Here is a 17946-nt window from a genome sequence, read left to right on the forward strand (position 1 = left end):
GCGTACGGCCATTTCCATATCGATATATGTTGACAACAACTGGATCTGTGTGTGAAGAGGGTATCCGGTGGTCAGCGAGAACAGGCGGCCTGTAGATAAACAAGAAGCATTCATTTACACTCAACTCTTATCTTCCTTACTCTCGTCCATTGACCCCAACATGTTTTGCAGGGTGCATTCCATCCTCAGTCTACACACTTCCTTCCGAGTGTGACAACGCCTATCGTTTCATTTCATTCTAATTCTGCATCAGCGACACTTCCGGTGTGTTTCCTATGTCATCAGGTATGTTTCAACCCTACTGAAACATTGAGAAGGTTCTAACATGTAGTGTCCGCAGCACTCCAGTATCATCCACTTCACTCCACCGTTTTAGCGCCCTCTACATCCATGAACACGACAGCAGCTTCGGAAACAGATTTGCGTCGAGCTGGAAGCATGTAAGACGCTTCTGCATACCGTCGGCCACCTTTGAGCCACGTCTCCCGGCGACCACCCCTACTTCATCGTTGATTGAACGGAGACGACGCGAACCTCCAATTGCGGTGCCGCTCGTCAACATAGGGAATCCCGGCTCGGCCTCAACACTGGACCTAATGTCCTGGCTTTTGTATCGATGGAAGGGGCTTAAGAGCATTATTGCTAAGGTACGCGCCTCACAGGTTCATGTTGTACAACATCTAATGGTTCCATGCAGGACATGTTCATCATCACCTTCAAACATGAGCGGTGGATCTACCTCATATCTCATGCCCGGCAGCTCCTCATCGACGCAGAATACCCAGTGATAGGTAACTGCTCCCCTTCCACGTTCACAGTTTGCCATCACTCTTCTCAGAGAATGGTCACAGAACACTTAAGCCTTCTCGCAATAATATGTGCCGCGAGACCGTCCTGCCACGGCTGAAGAAGCCCGGCGGAGTGTTTAAATCTCCAATAACTACGATTCCAACCCAACCTTAAAGAGTACCCGATCCTTCGCAAGTACTTCAACACTTCATATCCCCCCACTGTACCCATTCGTTCACTTCCCACTAACCGGGCCACAAGCAACAGTTGAGCAGCGAAACAAGTAACAAAGATCCCGCACCAACACCGATCACAAATAAGACCGCAGGGAGGATTTAAAGCCATTAACGGTGGTGACTACCGGAAGCCTGCCGCTCTCAGAGGTCCGCCGCCCCAAGATCACTCCCTTTTTCCTCCGCCAGCGCCCCTGCTTTCCGATTATGAAATATTGAGGGAGCTTGTTTCATCTTTGTTGATTCAGGATACGACACACCATTTCGAAAACCTGATACCTCTCCACTGGTGCTGAAAAGCTGGCCAGATTTGATGATCATGCGCTCGTTACTGAAAATGTTGGTCGCCTTCAGTCATGTCATGTCAATTTCTCATCGTTGGAGAAATCCTCCTGGTTACATGTGGCAAGGAGGGATGATGGAAGACCTGAAGCGAACATGATGTGCAGCTGTTCCTCAGTGTCGTCCAGATGTTCGTCTTCATCAGACGGACGATCAATTTAATTTCGCTCACCTTAGTCGTTGCTGTAAAGACACAAGACATACACGTCTCAGCTATGCCTTGCCCTTAACAGTCCGCCCCGTTGTTGTTCGTAACTGTCTAGGGTAGTCTGTATCACAAACTGCACAACTGAGACATGTGTTCCAAATTTACTGCCCGTGAATCAGCTGTGATTTAGTGTATGATGTTTCTTACTCCATGTCTGACCCGGTGAAATACATGAATCAGTTTTCAACGAGCCAAAAGTCAAGGCAGTTTGATGAAGCCCGTGATCAAGTCTATCAAATTTGATAAGATTGATAACGGTGTCTGCCTCTGACTGATCCGGAATTTTGTCCGACTTCGGCACAAAATTGTGGGGTAAGATTCGAAGCATGACCCATGACGTGGGATCGCGATGGACCAGTCCCAACTGACGTGATTCACATTCACCAACTCTATCTATTTCAACCATGAAACTTCCCTAAACCCTCCCTCCTCAAACATCCTTCAACCGCATCATTATGTCGTCTCCCACCCCCGACGACACGCGCCTCCATGCCGACCAAATCTCCACCCACAGCTCCTACGCCTCATCCTCCGACTCATCCTCCCGCGCGCAACGAAACAAAGAGAAACAAGCCCTCCGCTTCATCGCCTTCATCGCAGCAAACATCATAGCCCTCGCCTGCGGCTCCATCGTCGTATTCTCCCTCTACGCGCCTCTTCTCCAGTCTCGATTACACTACACCCAATTCCAGGTCAACGCCGTCGCTATCGCCGGCTCTGTCGCGCTGTACCTTCCTATTTCGCTCATCGGGTATATCTGCGATCGCGTTGGGCTAAAACCGCTTGCGCTGGCGGGAGGAATCCTCTTTGGCAGCGGATATGGCATCGCAGCGGGCGTTTATCGAAAATTGGATCTGGAGTTTCGCAGCCATCCGGGATATCGTGTCAATGGAGATTGGTCCGTTCCGTTTTTGATGTTTGCGTTTGTGTGCATTGGAATCGCGACGTGCTCGCTTTACATGGCTTCTGTGTCGGCTTGCGCCAAGAATTTTGGAAAAGGTCGTTATCGAGGATTGGCGCTCGCTACGCCCATTACTTGTTTTGGATTGAGTCCCATGTGGCTGAGTCAAGCGGGAACTCGTCTGTTCACTGAGACGCGACCAGACGGGTCCAAGGGCGACTTGGACGTATTCCGCTTCTTCCTCTTCCTTGCCATTCTGACCTTTTCCATGGGTATGCTGGGCACGTTCACATTACGTGTCGTGGATGAAGACGAGCTTATCGACGAGGCCATTGAGGAGCTGGAGCAGAGCGGATTACTTGATGGGAGCTCTCTACTTGGCAGGTCCGAGAGGAGTTACGGTGCGACTGGTGATGAGACGGAGGGCTCAGCACTACTTGATCCGTCGAAAGACGATGCAAAGTGGAAGAAGAACTGGGTCCTCAACGCTGAAACGCGTTCGTTCCTGTCTGATCGCACCATGTGGCCATTTGCTCTGGCGTTTCTTCTGATCGTTGGACCAGGCGAGGCTTTTATCAATAATTTGGGTACAATCATCGGTACACTTACACCGCCTGAGATGGAAGGCCTAAGCCATCGCACTTCAGCGGCGACACATGTGTCCATCTTTGGCGTCACCAATACTGCTTCTCGTATCTTCATCGGAACTCTGACAGATCTTCTGGCACCATATCCCCAGACACAGCATGTTCAAGCACCGCATGCCCGTTCTGCAGTGAGCAACCGCTTCTCCATCTCCCGCGTCGCCTTCATGGCATTCTTCGCAACACTCCTCTCAATCGGTCTATTAATCCTCGCATCCGGCCTCGTCCAAAACCACGCTGAACGATTCTGGCTCGTCTCAGGTCTTGTGGGCGCAGGCTACGGCGCAATCTTCAGTCTCACGCCCTTGATCGTCACAATCATCTGGGGCGTAGAGAACTTTGCTACGAATTTCGGCATCATCGGTATGCTTCCCGCAGCAGGCTCTACGTTCTGGGGACTCGTCTACTCAGCGACGTATCAGAACGGCGCGAATAACTCAAAGTCTGCGCCTGGGAGTGAAGAACGTGGTGATTTATTCTGCTATGGTGAACAGTGCTATGCTCCGACTTATTGGGCTGAGACTGTTACTGTGTGGGTTGCTGTTGGGTTATTGATCTGGGCCTGGAAAGGTAGAGGTGGATGGTCGCAGCGTGGAATTGTGATTTAGCATGTTATTATTTCGGCATCTCATCGTCTTGGCGTTTTGGATAGACAGCATACGTGGGTCGGTCTAGTTCATCTCATAGCAGCATATTTCTGATATCATTGAATACATAGCGTTCCTTAGTCTGCCGTTGTTCCGTTCGTCAAAGCTCCCTGCATGCATGCAGCTTACCCCGGATTTCAGATCAAACTCCACCACTATCATTTGACTAGGGTACAAGTTTCCCGCGGCCAACTTCCCCCTCTCTTGATAACTTATCGTCTCGGAGCCCAAGCTTAGTAGCCGATCAGCACGGATCTCAAATTTAACAACCGTAGCTCTAAACTCTGTGCATCGGCGTTCCCACTTGGTTCCTTGCAAATCATCCAGATAGGAAAGTCTCGGGGAACTAATCCGGAGAACTTGAACGTTACGCCCGACGGAAAAGTGTCAATGGCTGTCATCTAAATAGCACGATCGTGTAGGTAGTATGGGTCAAGATTGGATGTTATCATAATCAAACATGGTTGAACGCAAGGGAAGTTCGTGGACGTGGTTGGCTGCGTTGCCTGTCCTCTTGGCTGCTGCGTTTACAGCGTATCCTGATGTCTTTGGGCGTTCTGGACCAGAGGCATTGCCTTCTGTGAGGATCAAGCAGGGAAACATTATTGGCAAGTTTGTTGATGACGGGACGTTTCCTGAACCGTTGGAGGGATTCATGGGAATTCCGTATGCTTTGCCTCCGGTTGGTGAACGACGGTTCAGACATGCTGAGCTAGTGGGTGAGAGCAATGAGACAATCGAAGCTTACTATCTAGGGCCAAGGTGAGTTCACAAAGCATCATGTTGAAGTTTATACTGACCTTTAAAGATGTCCTGGCATACAACTCGTTCCTTTCCTCAAAGACCCCGTCCTCGGTCCAGACTATGAATCAGAGGATTGTCTCACCATCAACATCTGGCGTAAGAAAGGCCATACACCAAGCAAGGGGAAACTTCCCGTCGCTGTTCTTATTCCAGGAGGGGCGTTCAATCGCGGTGCTGCAAGGATGCATAACTCGCATACCATGCTTGCTTTCTCAGAAGAACCGTACATCGCTGTTAGCATGCAATATCGCATTGGTGTATTCGGTGGACTGAATACTGAGTTGACTGCTAACGAAGGTCTGTTGAACCTTGGTCTAAAGGATATGTATGTCGCGCTTGAATGGGTTCAAGAGAACATTGCTGCTTTTGGTGGCGATCCTGATGATGTTACCATCATGGGACTGAGCGCTGCAGCTCATGGTGTAAGTGGCCTCCTTTTTTGTCTCAAACCATTACTAACAACTACAGATTGGACATCTCATCATGGACATCAATCAGCCCAAGAAGCTCTTCCACAAAGCTATCATGGACTCAGGAGCTCATACAGCCCGTGCAGTCCACCCCCCAAACGCTGCTCTCAACACCCAGCACTTCCGGGAACTTCTCGACCTGACACCCTGCTCACACTTCAAGAACCTCAAAGATCCCAAGATCCTCACTTGTCTCCGAGGACTCCCTTCAGAAACTGTGGACAAAGCAGGAAAAGAGGTGTTTAAACGTTCAGATCCTTCTATTCGTTGGGCATGGCAGCCTGTCATCGACGGAGACGTCATTTCACGACGACCTATCGAGGCATGGAAGTCTGGCAAGTTCCATAGAGTTCCTATCTTGACGGGCTCAGCGGCGAACGAGGGTGCTTTCTACGTCCCCCAAAAAGCCGATAAACCTGAAGATTTCACAGGCTTCTTTCGCAAGCTTCTACCGCATCTTACACCCACTGAAGTTGCGGAACTTGAGAAGCTGTATCCTGATCCCTCAACAAACCCAGACTCACCACATCTCGACACTCGTGGTATTCCCGGCGTAGGATCCCAGTACAAACGCCTCGAGACAGCATACGGCCACTACGCATATACATGCCCCGTCCGCCAAACCGTAATCTGGGCCACATATCACTCCAACGCTCAACCCGCATATCTATACCACTGGGCCCTCAACAAAACCGCCCTCTTTGGCGCCAATCACGGCGATCAAATGCGATATCAGACGTTTAACCGAGAAGTTCGGGAGATCTCACCTGCGCAGAGGGAAGTCTCTGGACAGTTCCACGCGTATTGCACAAGTTTCATCACCAAAGGAAATCCGAATGCTATAAAGGGAAGGTTTTCGCATAGACCGGAGTGGACCCCGTTTGAGGATGGGAAGGGAAAGACGATGTTGCTTGGGAGGGGGAATGATGAGAGGGCTGGGGGGACGGGGGTTGGAAAGGCAGCTGAGTTGGTTGAGTTTACATGGGGAGATGAGCAGTGTGAGTTTTGGTGGAGGGTTTCGTCCAAGTGGGAGGACTAGAGATCACATTGAATGAAACTAAACGGTTGACCTCGAGTACATGACTCTGTAGACCAAGTAATATGTATTATGCCCGGAGAAACAAACATCGCCTTGACTAGCCCATGTCTACCCCGTCTTGCCAAGAAACCGCGGGATCAATAGCCTAGCATCCTGCATAACCACCTGGTTACGTCAACTCCTTTACGTAAAAGTAACGCCAAAGTGGGATACCCCAGATTTCACGCACAGGTTCCCGAGTCATCACCGAATCCGGGGTATACAGGGTCCAAGACCAAAGCTTCAATTGACTATAGCCAACACTAACTAAACAATACTCATGACATCATAAACATCTCCCATAACTAGTAAGAGTATCGGAAGTTGGGGTTCTCAAAGTCAGTGAGATCCTGCAACACGGCATTCTCATCCTCCACAACAGGGCCTTGAGCATCACGAAGACGGTTTCGACGGATGAGCACGAATCGAAGAGCAATCGCAATGACAACTTGGCCTGCTACACAGCCGATAATAAGCTTGCAGCCAGTCTGGTAGATTGGTGCTTCGGAGCCAATGAAGCCGTGTGGTCCGATGATGTTGCCGATGCAGTAGGCGAGGAATACAAAGGCTGTGGCGGTAGTTCGCTTGGTGTAGCCGCCGACGTTTGAGGCGGGCATTTGAAGAGCGACGATGAGAGCGCCGACGAAAGAAGCGCACTAAACAGTTAGAAAGGGTTCAGATCGAGGGTAATTGAGGACATACCATGTAGTACCCAGCAAGAAGACCGCCCTTGTTGGAGCGAGGAAGTTGCCAGAACAGCGTAACAGCAATAAGCGTCGGCAAAAGCCAAACACACATAACAATCGTCCTCACATTCTTGAACTTGGACGCAACATACGGTCCCGTAAACATAAAGATCGCGTTGCAAGCACCGTACGGAATTCCGTATGCCGTCGTCAACAGCGCATCATGCGTGAACCCCTTAACGATCAACTTGGAAAAGTTCGCAATACCTCCGTTAATAACCTCATTCAGCAGCGTAAAGAAGAACAGCAGCCAGATCTGCGAGTCCACAAAGACCTCCCTGATCTGATTCCACTTGATCTTCCTATTAAACACACCCGTCTTATTCCTCGCGCTCTGCGCAATCAGCATCGCACGCTCCTCAACGCTAAACCGCTTCGCAGTGAGGATGTTGTTGGGCAGGAAGAAGAACAGGATTACACCCCAGCAGATAGTCAGTCCGCCGCATAGCACGTAGATAGTCCGCCAGACATCCCATCCTTTCGCCTGGCCGACGCCGTAGAAGAGAATGCCGCCAAACATGGCGCCGAAGCCGTTGAAGCAGTAGAACAGACCTGCGCGCGCAGGCTGTGTTTCGCGGCGGAACCATTGCGAGACGATGAGCATGAAGGCGGGTGTGATTACAGCTTCAAAGGCGCCGAGGAGGAAGCGACAGACTGCGAGGCCGGCGAAGTTCTGGCATGCTGCTGTGAGGCAGAGGATAGAGCCCCAGGTGATGACGAATGTGCTGACGATGGTGCCGGTTGGTAAACGCTGTGCGAGGTACGAGGCAGGCCACTCAGCGACGAGGTATGCAAAGTAAAAGATGGACGCCATCCACGAGTATTCGTCTGAAGTCATGCCTGTTGTTGAGAAGAGATCGAATACGGCTGAGTATCCGAGGGCTTGTTTATCGACATATTGAAGAAGATATGTTCCGCAGAGAAGCGGCATAAGCGACCAGTCGACTTTCTTGCGGAGTTTCTTGAGGGCTTCTTCATCGGCCATGAGCTCGCTTAGGCGGGAGTGAGCAATGCCATGTTGCTGGAGGAACAATTCTGCCTCATCGAGGTCAGTTACTGTGCCATTCTTGATATCAGCCTCGACGTCGTCGTGGTCAAGAGGGATGATCTTCTTGTCCACCTCGATATCGTTCTTTGTATCCGCCATGATGAAGTTATAAGATGTTGTTCAGAGGAGATGGTTCTCGTCCTGCTGTGTGAAAACAACAGCGACTGAGCGGCCTTTTTGAACCCGGGGGCGATTATACGATTCATGATCCGGGGTATCAGTGGAGCAGTTGCGATAAGTTGAGTGGAGGCATTGAGATACCGCTAGCTAGGGTGTTCTGAGATAGGTAAGTTAACTAAAAACTGGGATGCGGGGGAATGAGCTGATGGAGTTGGGTATGGCTAGGATGGGAGATGTTTTCCCGCGGAAAAAGAGGGCGGTGGAGAAAGCGGAGGCTAGAATTGGGAGCGAAAGAGGAGATAGGATGTTAGGTTTGGAGATATCGTGGGTAGAGAGATAAACTTGGCATGTTGTATATCTGATAGAGGAGGAAGTGGTCAGATGATTGTTGTGATAGGGACAGGTTGAATGCGTCATTGATTGATTGAGTGAGGGAGTGGTGTTTGATCTGAGGAGAAGAAGATGACGAAGAGATACGTGAACATAGTTGAACATTGAACATTTTCAGGGACAGTCGATGTAACATGGCAAGGATGAGCAACTGCAGTATCAGCTCTCACCGTACTCAATTCGCCGAACAGTCTTAAGATCACCATTTACATTGTCTATCTCATTTTGTACTCCCGTCCCAAACCTCAACCCCTACACCCACCAACACCACGCTCACAATCCATCAATCAACCTCAGAGGCTCCAAACCCTCTTCCCAGCAAACCACGTCTCCCTAATCTCCGCCTTCAACAACGTCCTGCTATCCCACTCCATATCCGCCACAACCAAGTCCGCAAACTTACCCACCTCCAACGACCCAACCCTCCCATCCTGAAAAACACTCTTCGCCGCGCCCTGCGAGCCCGCAACAATCGCCTCACAAACACCCAGCTTAAAATGCTCATTCACTACCTCCTCACACTCTGGCTCTCTCGCTGAGCGTCGTGTAGCAGCTACATACACATTGTGTAGGGGATTCCAAGGTGCCGTGGGACTGTCGCTGCCGAGAGCGAGAAGAGCGCCTGAGTCAGCGAATTCACGGTATGCGAAGGCGCGGTCGCGGCGGGAGCCGATGAGACGCGGCCATGCGCGCAGAATGGCTGGGTCGGCGTGGACGGGCTGGATGGAAGCTGTGAGGCCTAGTTTGCCGAGACGTTGTGCGTCTTCGGGAGATGAGACCTCGAGATGTTCGATTCGATGTCTCGCACCTGGCTTGCCGTACTTCTCAAGCATGTCAACCGCCATATGAATCGCCGCATCGCCAATAGCATGAAGCGCTATTTGGATTCCCGCATCAGCTGCCTGTTTAACAACAGGTTCAAGATCCTCTCTTGACCAAAACGGCGGCGGTGACGCAACTGAAGCGTATGGCTCTGAGAGATACGCCGTACACGCATCGATGATACCGTCGCAGATGATCTTGATACCCGCGATACGAAGATCAGGCGAGTTCTCCAGACTATACTGCTTCGCAAGTTCGATCGCCCTGTCAACCTGCCGCGTGCGCTCTTCAACCGTACCAGCAGGCTTAACGATCCAATACGCCGTAACACGCATCGCCACATCGGGATATCTCCTCTTCAGCTCAACAAGACTCTCCCAGCTGTACTCATCCATCGCCATCTCGATAATCCCCGTGTATCCTGACGCATGGTACGCTTTAAACGCAGCGAGCATACACTCGATCCGCTCCTCATTCGACGCAAGCTGCGCAAGCGTAGGCCAGACAATCGACAAGATGGACGCTTCGCTGAGAACACCAGATGGTTTACCGTTCTCATCCCTCTCGATGATGCCACCCGGCGGATCCTCCAGATCAGCGACCTTCATCTCCTTCAGGCCCGCTGAATTGCACCACGTCGAGTGCATGTCCTTTGTATCAACATAAATTGGCCTCTCGTCAATCTCATCAAGAATCTTGGCCGTCACACCGTCGGGAGTCATAGAATGCATCCATCCCTTCGCCATGATCCGCGGAACATCCGGATTCGCTTTTGCGTACGTGCGCAGCTCGTGAAGAATATCCTCCAGATTCTTACAACCCTCCAGCGCAATCTTTCTCAGCGACTGGCCCAGAAGTAAAAGATGCATATGCCCGTCTACAAAACCCGGCAGAACCGTCTTTCCACCGAGATCTTGCGTGATAACATCGCCTGTGACTTTCGCCTCCACATCGTCCTTTGTACCGACGGCCTGAATGATTCCGTCTTTTATGTACATGCTCTCAGCAAAGGTAGGTTCGTCGGCCAAACTGGCGACAGTCCTCGAGAGGATCTTGCCATTGATGAAAAGAGTCATACTGCAGAAATTCGGTGGGTGATCAGCAAGAACAGGTTTTTTTTGCAGCGCATTGGGTAGGTAGGTACTTATATAACCATGGGCCTCTTGATTTGGGCCGCGTCCATGCGGGAGCCACTCAAGTGGGCTAGATGTGCCTATCACCAAATTCGGGGCTTGATGGTGGGGTGAGGAGCCGTCCAATGTCGTCGAGATCCCTTGTGAGACAATGCATGCAGTTTGATATGGTATTTACTGATAGGCCCTTTACTCAAGCATCTTTTCTCTGCAAAGATCTTCACTACAATATAATTACAAAGCATGCTCATGTCTGAGATTATTGTTCATGTACAACCTCGGCATCATCAAGTCCGGCACCGGCCCTGAACTCGTGGGGACCCTTGATTTTAACCTGTCATCACTTTCATGTCTAATTGGCTGCTTTCCTCATAACAACGGGTCCGTGAAAATCGCTCACCGAGATGATCTTATCAGATTAAACGTCATCTGATCTGATCTAATGCACACAATTCGTATCAGTTCTTCCAAGACCGAGGTCTGGGTATTTCGCCTCCACCGTCGTCTCTGACGCTAAACAAAGATGTACCCTTCCCGGAAATAAACCCTGGTCCTGTCAGCGTACATCCTACGACTGCTCCACGCGATGAATGAGCGTGGCTTGAGACATGCCGTGTAGAGCAGTATGTTCTGAGGCATGGTTTCGCTGGTGGTGAGCATGTCGAAGGGGAGCCCAAGTTAAATCCTGTACGTAAAAGGGGATGACATGGTGAGAACTGCGCGTGGAGTGAGGTGGTTGCAGCACGCTGCCAGCCTTGAAAGTGAAGCTGCGCTTAAAATGAAGAAGTTGTCGTGGGCTGAGTGTAACAGTAACAGTTCCTCTTAGTGCGCTTACAGCATGGCAAGCTCTATTCATCCCCGCAGTTCGTCCAGAGCCCAACGGCCCGGACAAAGCACAGTTCTAGGCGACAAATGCTCATCACTGGAGTGTAAGGCGCCCCGGGAGCTCATAATGTCCAACTCACCTCCCTGGCAGGCCACCACATCGTCACAGCATCAAGTTCAGTCTCTCACAACACATCCTATCTCCTCTCCCCGGGAGCCCATTCGATCCTCAAATACACCGATCTTTACGATCCAAACCATTGACATTACCATGGAAACAGTCAATGGGAAAGTTCGCTCTGACGTATGGAACCTCGTGACATCCTCCGTAACTATCATATGATGGACGATTGGGGCTTTTTTTTGGCGGAGACTTCGGAGTTTGCAAAAGCGAGAGAGGTTCATGAGAGGATGGAGAAGAGCTGAGATGTTTTTCTTACGTTTTGAGTTATGACATTATTGGCTGAACGATCGTGGGGCTTAAAATTAATATCGTGGACAAGCCTGTTGTTGTGTTAAGTTTGCTTCACGAACTCTGTCACGATCACGCAACAAGTCAATTAGTTTTCCCAATGCGGAGTTCTTTATACTAATACTTATAATTACACTGATTTTATATCGGAAAAGATGTCGAATTGACCTCAAAGAAGTCACATGTTCATCTTGTCTGAACAAAGACCATCATGGGTTGACAACAACCTCGAATGCGGAGATGGCTCTGCAACAACCTGACAACGGGCATATCACGTTATACAGACGACAATGTCGACAAAACAGTAACCCCGAAGGTTGCTGTATAATTCCTGATATCCTGCCAGGTTGAGTGATGCCAGTGACCCCCTATTCCGTCTCGTCAGCCATCGAGTCTCCATCTGCAGCTTGAAGGCCAGCCGTTGACCATCGCCCCTATACTAAACCCCGTAAGCGCTCTAATTCTCTTCATCAGCCGTATAACTAACAGCACAAGCCCAACTCCAAAAATGACCGTCGAGTTCGAATGCGGCTTCAGCATCTATCCTCCTCTCCCCCCAACGCCCTCTAACCACTTCCACTACGCCCTCTTCCTCTCCCGCCTCAGAACAACATTCTCCCATCGAAATCATCCCTCCATCTCCAACCCGCTCCTTATAACTGATGCCGACAGCGCCTTCTACTACTTCACGTTACCCAAGTATCCTAAAATTCCCGCCAATCCTGAACACTGCAACTACTTCCTGAGTTTCCGCCTCAGCTTCGGAAACGGTGGCTTACCACGAGACGTAGCTGTTTCCCATATTATGGAAGTGTTCTTTATTGCGAAGGAGTATTTTGTGGAGAGGGTTAGGTGTTGGAATGAGATGCATAGGATGAGGCGTAATGGGTACTATACACCTACAGTTGTTGAGGAGGCAGAAGAGGAGGTCAGGAAGCTGTGTAAGGCTATGATTCCGAATAGTATGGTGACGGAGACGGTGGTGGAAACGCCGGAGGAAGAGAACGTTGTGGAAGTTGGAGCTCTGGCTTTGCTTGGCTAGCAATCTTTACTTAACAGGAAATATGACTCGGTCACTTTCGAACAGAATTCCGTCAACTCTAAGAATGTCTCCCAGTGAAGCAGCAATTTACAACACTGGGAAAGACGATGTTAAGTCGTCAAGTGTTCTTCCTGCGATAGCAAAGCTACAGGCGGTCCTTGATCTTACATTTGACAGGGCCATTTTGTCAGAGTAATAAGATGTTTCTCCTTGTGTTGTTGAACGAGGGACTGGAGACTGCAACTCTTGGCGGAGAGCTCTTAGAGTTCTAAAGTTCGTTGTCAGTAATCACTTTGTCTAAGGGCTCGTCTCTGGGCCATTGAACAGAGTATAGATACATCAGTATCGGGCTTCTTCTTGACATCGACGCCTTTCTCAACTTAGACTTGCGGTCCCGTTGGACGAAGCGTAAACCGTACACTTGTACTCTACAACGTGGTACCCAAGTCCTGGGGCGCACGAGATCGGATCACGCAAGACTTTCAACACACACAAACTCGACTAATTTAGCCAAAATATGCATTTGACATTAACACCAGCAATTCCGAACACCACTTCGCTGATCATCTCTATAAATGCAGATATGGACAGCTGGGCATGAACCCCTTGCTCGGGAACGTACTCGGGCCCAAACCCTACATCTCCTCACATGAAATAGCCGAGAAATCATCAGTGTGTGTGTCACCCTTGGGGCGCAAAGGTCTGACCAGGTTCATGGCTCCGGAAGGATGCTGGTCGGTAGCATTGGGGTGTCAGCAAAGCTGTGCGCTACTGTTCACTTCATGCCACCTTCTTTGGAGCCATTCGATGACTTCCCATCTAGTTTTCACGCAAGTGTCCTTCGCGGGATATCCCTTGAGCCAGTTGTAGCTTACTCAAGAACTCTACGAGAGGAGCAGGCTGAGCCCATTGAGGAAGTAGGTCAAACCCTTCTATACCACAATTTCACATACATTTAGCCACTTGATCAATAAATACTATATACTAGATGTGTTGATCATAGGATGGAAGCCGGGACTCGGTCGTGGTGTATATGCTTGCAAAGTTGTAACGATGAAGAGCCTTTGTTCGAGATGCAACTGTGGTTCGCACCCAGCGAACTACTTCTTCTGAGAGCTTCAAGCAATGCTGCACCGTTCATTTCTATCAATCTTGCCTCCATTTTATTTGCGAATGTGTGGTTATACGTTTGTGCACCTCGCAAGCAGCCCCCGATTTTGGATCCACACATTTCGTGATAACTTCATTTGTCGTCATTCGTCAATGCAAACAAACGGGAGGCAGACGACTAGCACTACATAATACCTGCGTGCAAAAGAAGTAGAAAGGGGGTTATCTCTATTAGTATAGCAACTTAATCACACATGCAAGTCTCTTGGTCTTGTCCTCAACATATGGAGATGCGAAAGTTTGTTCACGATGCTTAATTTATGGTTCATCCTTTGAAGCAAGATCTGTAGATTAGAGTGGCGCGAGTCTGATCAAATGAAGAAGACGTTTGTTTAAGCCTCGAAACTAAGAGAAAAGTGTGCATAAATACTGGAGCAAACAGCTTCGCAGTTGCCAGCGCCAGGCAGGAGCGCGAAGCAATGCTGCTCAACCACTTCGCCATCAACTTCCATCTCCCCTCAACTCCATCTCAACTCTCCATCACAACATCTCTTCCATCTTCATCCTCATAAACACACACCTTCGCCTCAATAAACACATTTATCATGTCTTTCGACTGCGGCTTCGACATCTTCCCCTCTCTCCCCCCTACCCCCGAGAACAAAACCCGCTACGCCGAATTCCTCGACGACATAACCACCGTCTACAAAACCGACCAAGAATCCCGCCTCCTCGTTCTCCCCACCGACGCCGATTTCCCCAACTTCCTCGACAAGCGATTCATCCACTTCGTGCTCACCAACAACCCGCGAATCCCCGCTAACCCCAACAACTGCGATCTGTTCCTCAGCCTGCGCACCTCGAGCGTCTTCGACGCCGGCACGCTAGACAGCATAAAGGAGATCGCCTCCATTGCGCGACACCATTTTGGAAGCCGTGTGCACTTCTGGACCAATCAGAGCGATATCTATACAAGGGGCGAGGTCAACCGCGCGGAGTGGGAGGTCTCGAAGAGAAAGGATGCCTCGGACTCGCAGTGAAGTAAGAATCGGATCAGCGCGCTTATCCCGATACTTCCGATTACGCTACTGGAGCTTGTATACGCCCGCATCTGCCGACATTGCGCGGCAGTCATGGCTTACTTTCACAGTTGGGGCTGACGTTGGGACCGAAGGAATGGGAATAAGCACCAAAGTGTTCTATTAGATCATAAGGCAAAAGCGACAGATCAGTTCATTCTGATACAGGGATATCTCCAGCCAACAAAAAAGAAAAAGACAAGTTCAACCATAGCGTGCTCCCATACGTCCGAATCTCTAGCTAAAATTCACGGTGTCATATCTCGGTCCATTTAGAGCAGTGCTACTAGGAACGCATTAGCTTTAGCCGTTATACTTAGTGATTATCTTGCTGACCTGATCGAGCTTCCCATGACTTGTAGGGGTCGGCTGGCTTTTTTGTAGGGTCGACTGAGCCTGCGAGCTTCCTCTGGATCTTTTCCTTGAGTGAAGGCTTATATGGTGTGGTTTCAAGACCTGTCTTGTTAGTGAAGGTGATTGAGAGGTTGCGAATGAGACGTACCAGGCTTGGTACTTGTTGAAGGCTTTGTCGTGTCAACGAGAGTTGTCTCAGAGACGTTGGCGTTCTTGTATGTAGGGTTCGACATTGTGAAGTTGTTGTGTGTTGATATATAAGTGTGTAGTGTAGAGTGCTTCTTTGAGTGTAGTGTAAATGTCTTGTAGACTGTAGACTGTAGTGATGCTGATGTATCTTATTCTGATGCCTCAAACCTCGGGGACACAGCTTCTACTTATACTCGAGATAGATTCTACACACCATCAATCGATTGAGTCACAAACGTTAAAAAATGACATCTCAGCGCCCTTGAAATGGATCACACCTTGTCAGCCCTGCATGATTGAAGGCTTCAATTCGACTCCGTGTGACACATTCCGCACTCTGCATTACCACTCGGCGTGCCAAAAGAAGTATAAACCCCTGTAAGCCGAGCTGAACCAAGTGGGTACCGAGCCCGACTCTCCATTATTCCCAAGCCGAGTCGCTCGAATTCGAGCCGAAGCCACTTATTGTCAAGCCGAGTCCACGAATCTCAGGCCGAGTCCGCTAAAGTCAAGCCGAGTACTCTATTTTCAGGCCGAACCCCACATTCAACACTCTATTTTCAACCCGACATCAAACACAACACACAATTTTGAGGCCGATATCTCAAGCCGAAGCAACGTCCAAGCCGAGAATTAAGATTTATCATCATCGGATTCATCAGCAACACCCATCACAAGTCAATGGCGCCATGTCAACGGCCCCTCTTCTCCTACGCCTAAACGGTCGCCCTCAAGCCTGCGATCCATGTCGAGCGCGGAAAGTAGCTTGCGACCACGGCCAGCCAACCTGTTCACGCTGCAGAAAGCGGAACGAGACCTGCATTTACACCGTTTCGGGTGCCACAGTTAAGAAGCAACGGCTTCGGTCCCCCGTTCGCACCGAGCATCAACCTCCACCACCGAGCACTGACTCGACGCCTTCACCCGCCGTGGCACCAGGTTATCTCGGCTTCACCAGTCACAACGCTGTCTTTGAAGAAACCCGCAACAGCCTCTCGCTCGTCCACGGGCCCCCGGTGGAGGTCGAGCCGAGGGCGCCGAGGGGTAGAAGTGTGATTGATCTCCCGTCTCACTTGAGGGAGATGAGTCTTTATGTTCTTCGGTGTCTGCCTCAATCTCAACATGATGTTATGGCACATAGACTTCACTGTCTCACAGACGGATGGATCTTCAGAGCGATTCAGGATATTATAGACACGCTCCACAAAGACTGGGGACGGTATCTCTCGTCGCGAGATGATGCGGACCTGGATGTGGTGGCGCGTCATATAAGCCATAACACGGCACGCCCTTTTCGCGATGAGCATTCAAGTGCAAAGGCTTGGACTGATCAATTCATGGGGATTAATATCCGATGGGAGTCGGTTGGGTTGATCTGGACGTACTGGGATGGCTCGCCGAGCTTCGATGCGCCAGTTGTGGTCAAGTGTTTGGGGTATTGCATCGAGCTGGCTCGACATTTCACACCTGGGAATGACATTATGCTATATCTTTGCTACCGACGAGTCACCACTGAATCTCTCGTCTCAGGCGACGCAGGTGAATTGTCGTTCATCCCATCAGTTGAAGCTCGCTAACATTCATAGGTTTAACATGCTGGCGCTACTTCGCAGAGACCGTCGCACTCCTCACATTCCTTGGTCGACACGTCGGATCAGAAGACACAAACTACATCCCCTCTCTCTGCTCCGAACACAGACGTCGCATCACCGCCCGTGTCTTCAACGTCGACAAAGTCCTTGTCTCCTTTACGGGCCGTCCGCCGCTCCTCAGTCGCCGCTTCTTCTCATCCCCTCTTCCATTGGACCTGACAGACTTGGACCTCGAGTCTGATCAAGCTACTGTAAGACATGCGGTGCAAGAGTTAGATGCCAATGGGTTTCGTCACGTTGGTGATCTGAAAGGATCGTCTATGGTTAGGGCGCGTTCGCAGATTGCTTACATTAAGGATGAGCTCCTTGAGATTGCACTTGCGAATAGCGTCAAGGTCACTTTTGAGAGTCTAACGTACGTGACTAACATGCTTTTGGGTGCTTTACTAACAAAGGTAGTGAGATCAAGGCTCGCGCTGAAAGGACGTATGAGAGCTTCCCAGCAAATCTCATCCATCGACCCGATGAACTCGACGACCCAGACTGTGATGTCCAAAAAGTATACTCACGGATTCTTATTCGACTAGAACACATGCAGAATCTCTTCTTCGTGGAGAGGCTATTGCTTCGTCTCGGCCACATCGATGAGAACCGTTTACTGCCGATTAGCTTTGAGATGGTCACATTAACACTTCTCTTCTGGACACACCAAGATCGCTTCTCCGGCATGAGACGAGACTTTGAATGGCTCGTATGTACTCTGACTATCATCTTTTCTCTATCTAACAGCTCCAGCTCATGGCCTTCGCCGCCCCCGGAGGCGGTATCCTCTGTCTCGAACTCCTCCGCCCAACATTCCGCGGCACCCATCCCGACTGCCCCAAACTAAGCCGCTCCGCCATAATCCA

General features: G+C 50.1%; 8 protein-coding genes across 8 annotated transcripts; 5 read left to right on the top strand and 3 right to left on the bottom strand.

The window, feature by feature from the left end:
- The first annotated feature begins 1945 nt into the window (after positions 1 to 1945).
- FOBCDRAFT_213551 (major facilitator superfamily domain-containing protein) lies at positions 1946 to 3845 on the top strand. The gene has a single exon (XM_031194827.3). It carries the CDS (start codon positions 2028 to 2030, stop codon positions 3723 to 3725), a length of 1698 nt encoding a protein of 565 aa, XP_031029565.2. The 5' UTR covers positions 1946 to 2027; the 3' UTR covers positions 3726 to 3845.
- Positions 3846 to 4224: 379 nt separating this feature from the next.
- On the top strand, positions 4225 to 6077 carry FOBCDRAFT_284837 (Alpha/Beta hydrolase protein; the record flags this gene model as incomplete). The annotated part of the gene is made up of 3 exons (XM_031194828.2): positions 4225 to 4526; positions 4573 to 4990; positions 5037 to 6077. 3 exons carry the CDS (start codon positions 4225 to 4227, stop codon positions 6075 to 6077), a joined length of 1761 nt encoding a protein of 586 aa, XP_031029566.2.
- Positions 6078 to 6346: 269 nt separating this feature from the next.
- On the bottom strand, positions 6347 to 8084 carry FOBCDRAFT_256339 (major facilitator superfamily domain-containing protein). Its single transcript, XM_031194829.3, has 2 exons — positions 6819 to 8084; positions 6347 to 6772 (listed from the first exon to the last, which is right to left on the bottom strand). Exons 1-2 carry the CDS (start codon positions 8007 to 8009, stop codon positions 6422 to 6424), a joined length of 1542 nt encoding a protein of 513 aa, XP_031029567.2. The 5' UTR covers positions 8010 to 8084; the 3' UTR covers positions 6347 to 6421.
- Positions 8085 to 8550: 466 nt separating this feature from the next.
- Positions 8551 to 10633, bottom strand: FOBCDRAFT_213556 (amidohydrolase 3). The gene has a single exon (XM_031194830.3). The coding sequence runs from the start codon at positions 10316 to 10318 to the stop codon at positions 8714 to 8716; it is 1605 nt and encodes a 534-aa protein (XP_031029568.2). The 5' UTR covers positions 10319 to 10633; the 3' UTR covers positions 8551 to 8713.
- A 1547-nt stretch (positions 10634 to 12180) lies between these two features.
- FOBCDRAFT_195840 (uncharacterized protein) lies at positions 12181 to 12714 on the top strand (the record flags this gene model as incomplete). The annotated part of the gene is made up of 1 exon (XM_031194831.2): positions 12181 to 12714. The coding sequence occupies one exon, from the start codon at positions 12181 to 12183 to the stop codon at positions 12712 to 12714; it is 534 nt and encodes a 177-aa protein (XP_031029569.2).
- Positions 12715 to 14429: 1715 nt separating this feature from the next.
- FOBCDRAFT_195841 (uncharacterized protein) lies at positions 14430 to 14864 on the top strand (the record flags this gene model as incomplete). Its single annotated transcript, XM_031194834.2, has 1 exon — positions 14430 to 14864. The coding sequence occupies one exon, from the start codon at positions 14430 to 14432 to the stop codon at positions 14862 to 14864; it is 435 nt and encodes a 144-aa protein (XP_031029572.2).
- A 149-nt stretch (positions 14865 to 15013) lies between these two features.
- On the bottom strand, positions 15014 to 15566 carry FOBCDRAFT_213558 (uncharacterized protein). The gene is made up of 3 exons (XM_031194832.3): positions 15406 to 15566; positions 15240 to 15359; positions 15014 to 15189 (listed from the first exon to the last, which is right to left on the bottom strand). The coding sequence occupies exons 1-3, from the start codon at positions 15488 to 15490 to the stop codon at positions 15176 to 15178; spliced, it is 219 nt and encodes a 72-aa protein (XP_031029570.2). The 5' UTR covers positions 15491 to 15566; the 3' UTR covers positions 15014 to 15175.
- Positions 15567 to 16135: 569 nt separating this feature from the next.
- On the top strand, positions 16136 to 17927 carry FOBCDRAFT_124056 (uncharacterized protein; the record flags this gene model as incomplete). Its single annotated transcript, XM_059607776.1, has 4 exons — positions 16136 to 16985; positions 17033 to 17453; positions 17498 to 17789; positions 17859 to 17927. 4 exons carry the CDS (start codon positions 16136 to 16138, stop codon positions 17925 to 17927), a joined length of 1632 nt encoding a protein of 543 aa, XP_059466637.1.
- Positions 17928 to 17946: the final 19 nt, after the last annotated feature.

The sequence above is a fragment of the Fusarium oxysporum genome, chromosome I (assembly GCF_013085055.1).
Source record: "Fusarium oxysporum Fo47 chromosome I, complete sequence".
Lineage (NCBI taxonomy): Eukaryota > Fungi > Ascomycota > Sordariomycetes > Hypocreales > Nectriaceae > Fusarium > Fusarium oxysporum.

Coding starts and splice junctions, on each gene's coding strand:
- FOBCDRAFT_256339 (XM_031194829.3), bottom strand. CDS start 8,009: ATGGCGGATACAAAGAACGATATCGAGGTGGACAAGAAGATCATCCCT. Junction 6,773..6,818: donor TTCTTGCTGGGTACTACATG/GTATGTCCTCAA, acceptor CTAACTGTTTAG/TGCGCTTCTTTCGTCGGCGC.
- FOBCDRAFT_213558 (XM_031194832.3), bottom strand. CDS start 15,490: ATGTCGAACCCTACATACAAGAACGCCAACGTCTCTGAGACAACTCTC. Junction 15,360..15,405: donor TTCAACAAGTACCAAGCCTG/GTACGTCTCATT, acceptor CTAACAAGACAG/GTCTTGAAACCACACCATAT.
- FOBCDRAFT_213556 (XM_031194830.3), bottom strand. CDS start 10,318: ATGACTCTTTTCATCAATGGCAAGATCCTCTCGAGGACTGTCGCCAGT.
- FOBCDRAFT_213551 (XM_031194827.3), top strand. CDS start 2,028: ATGTCGTCTCCCACCCCCGACGACACGCGCCTCCATGCCGACCAAATC.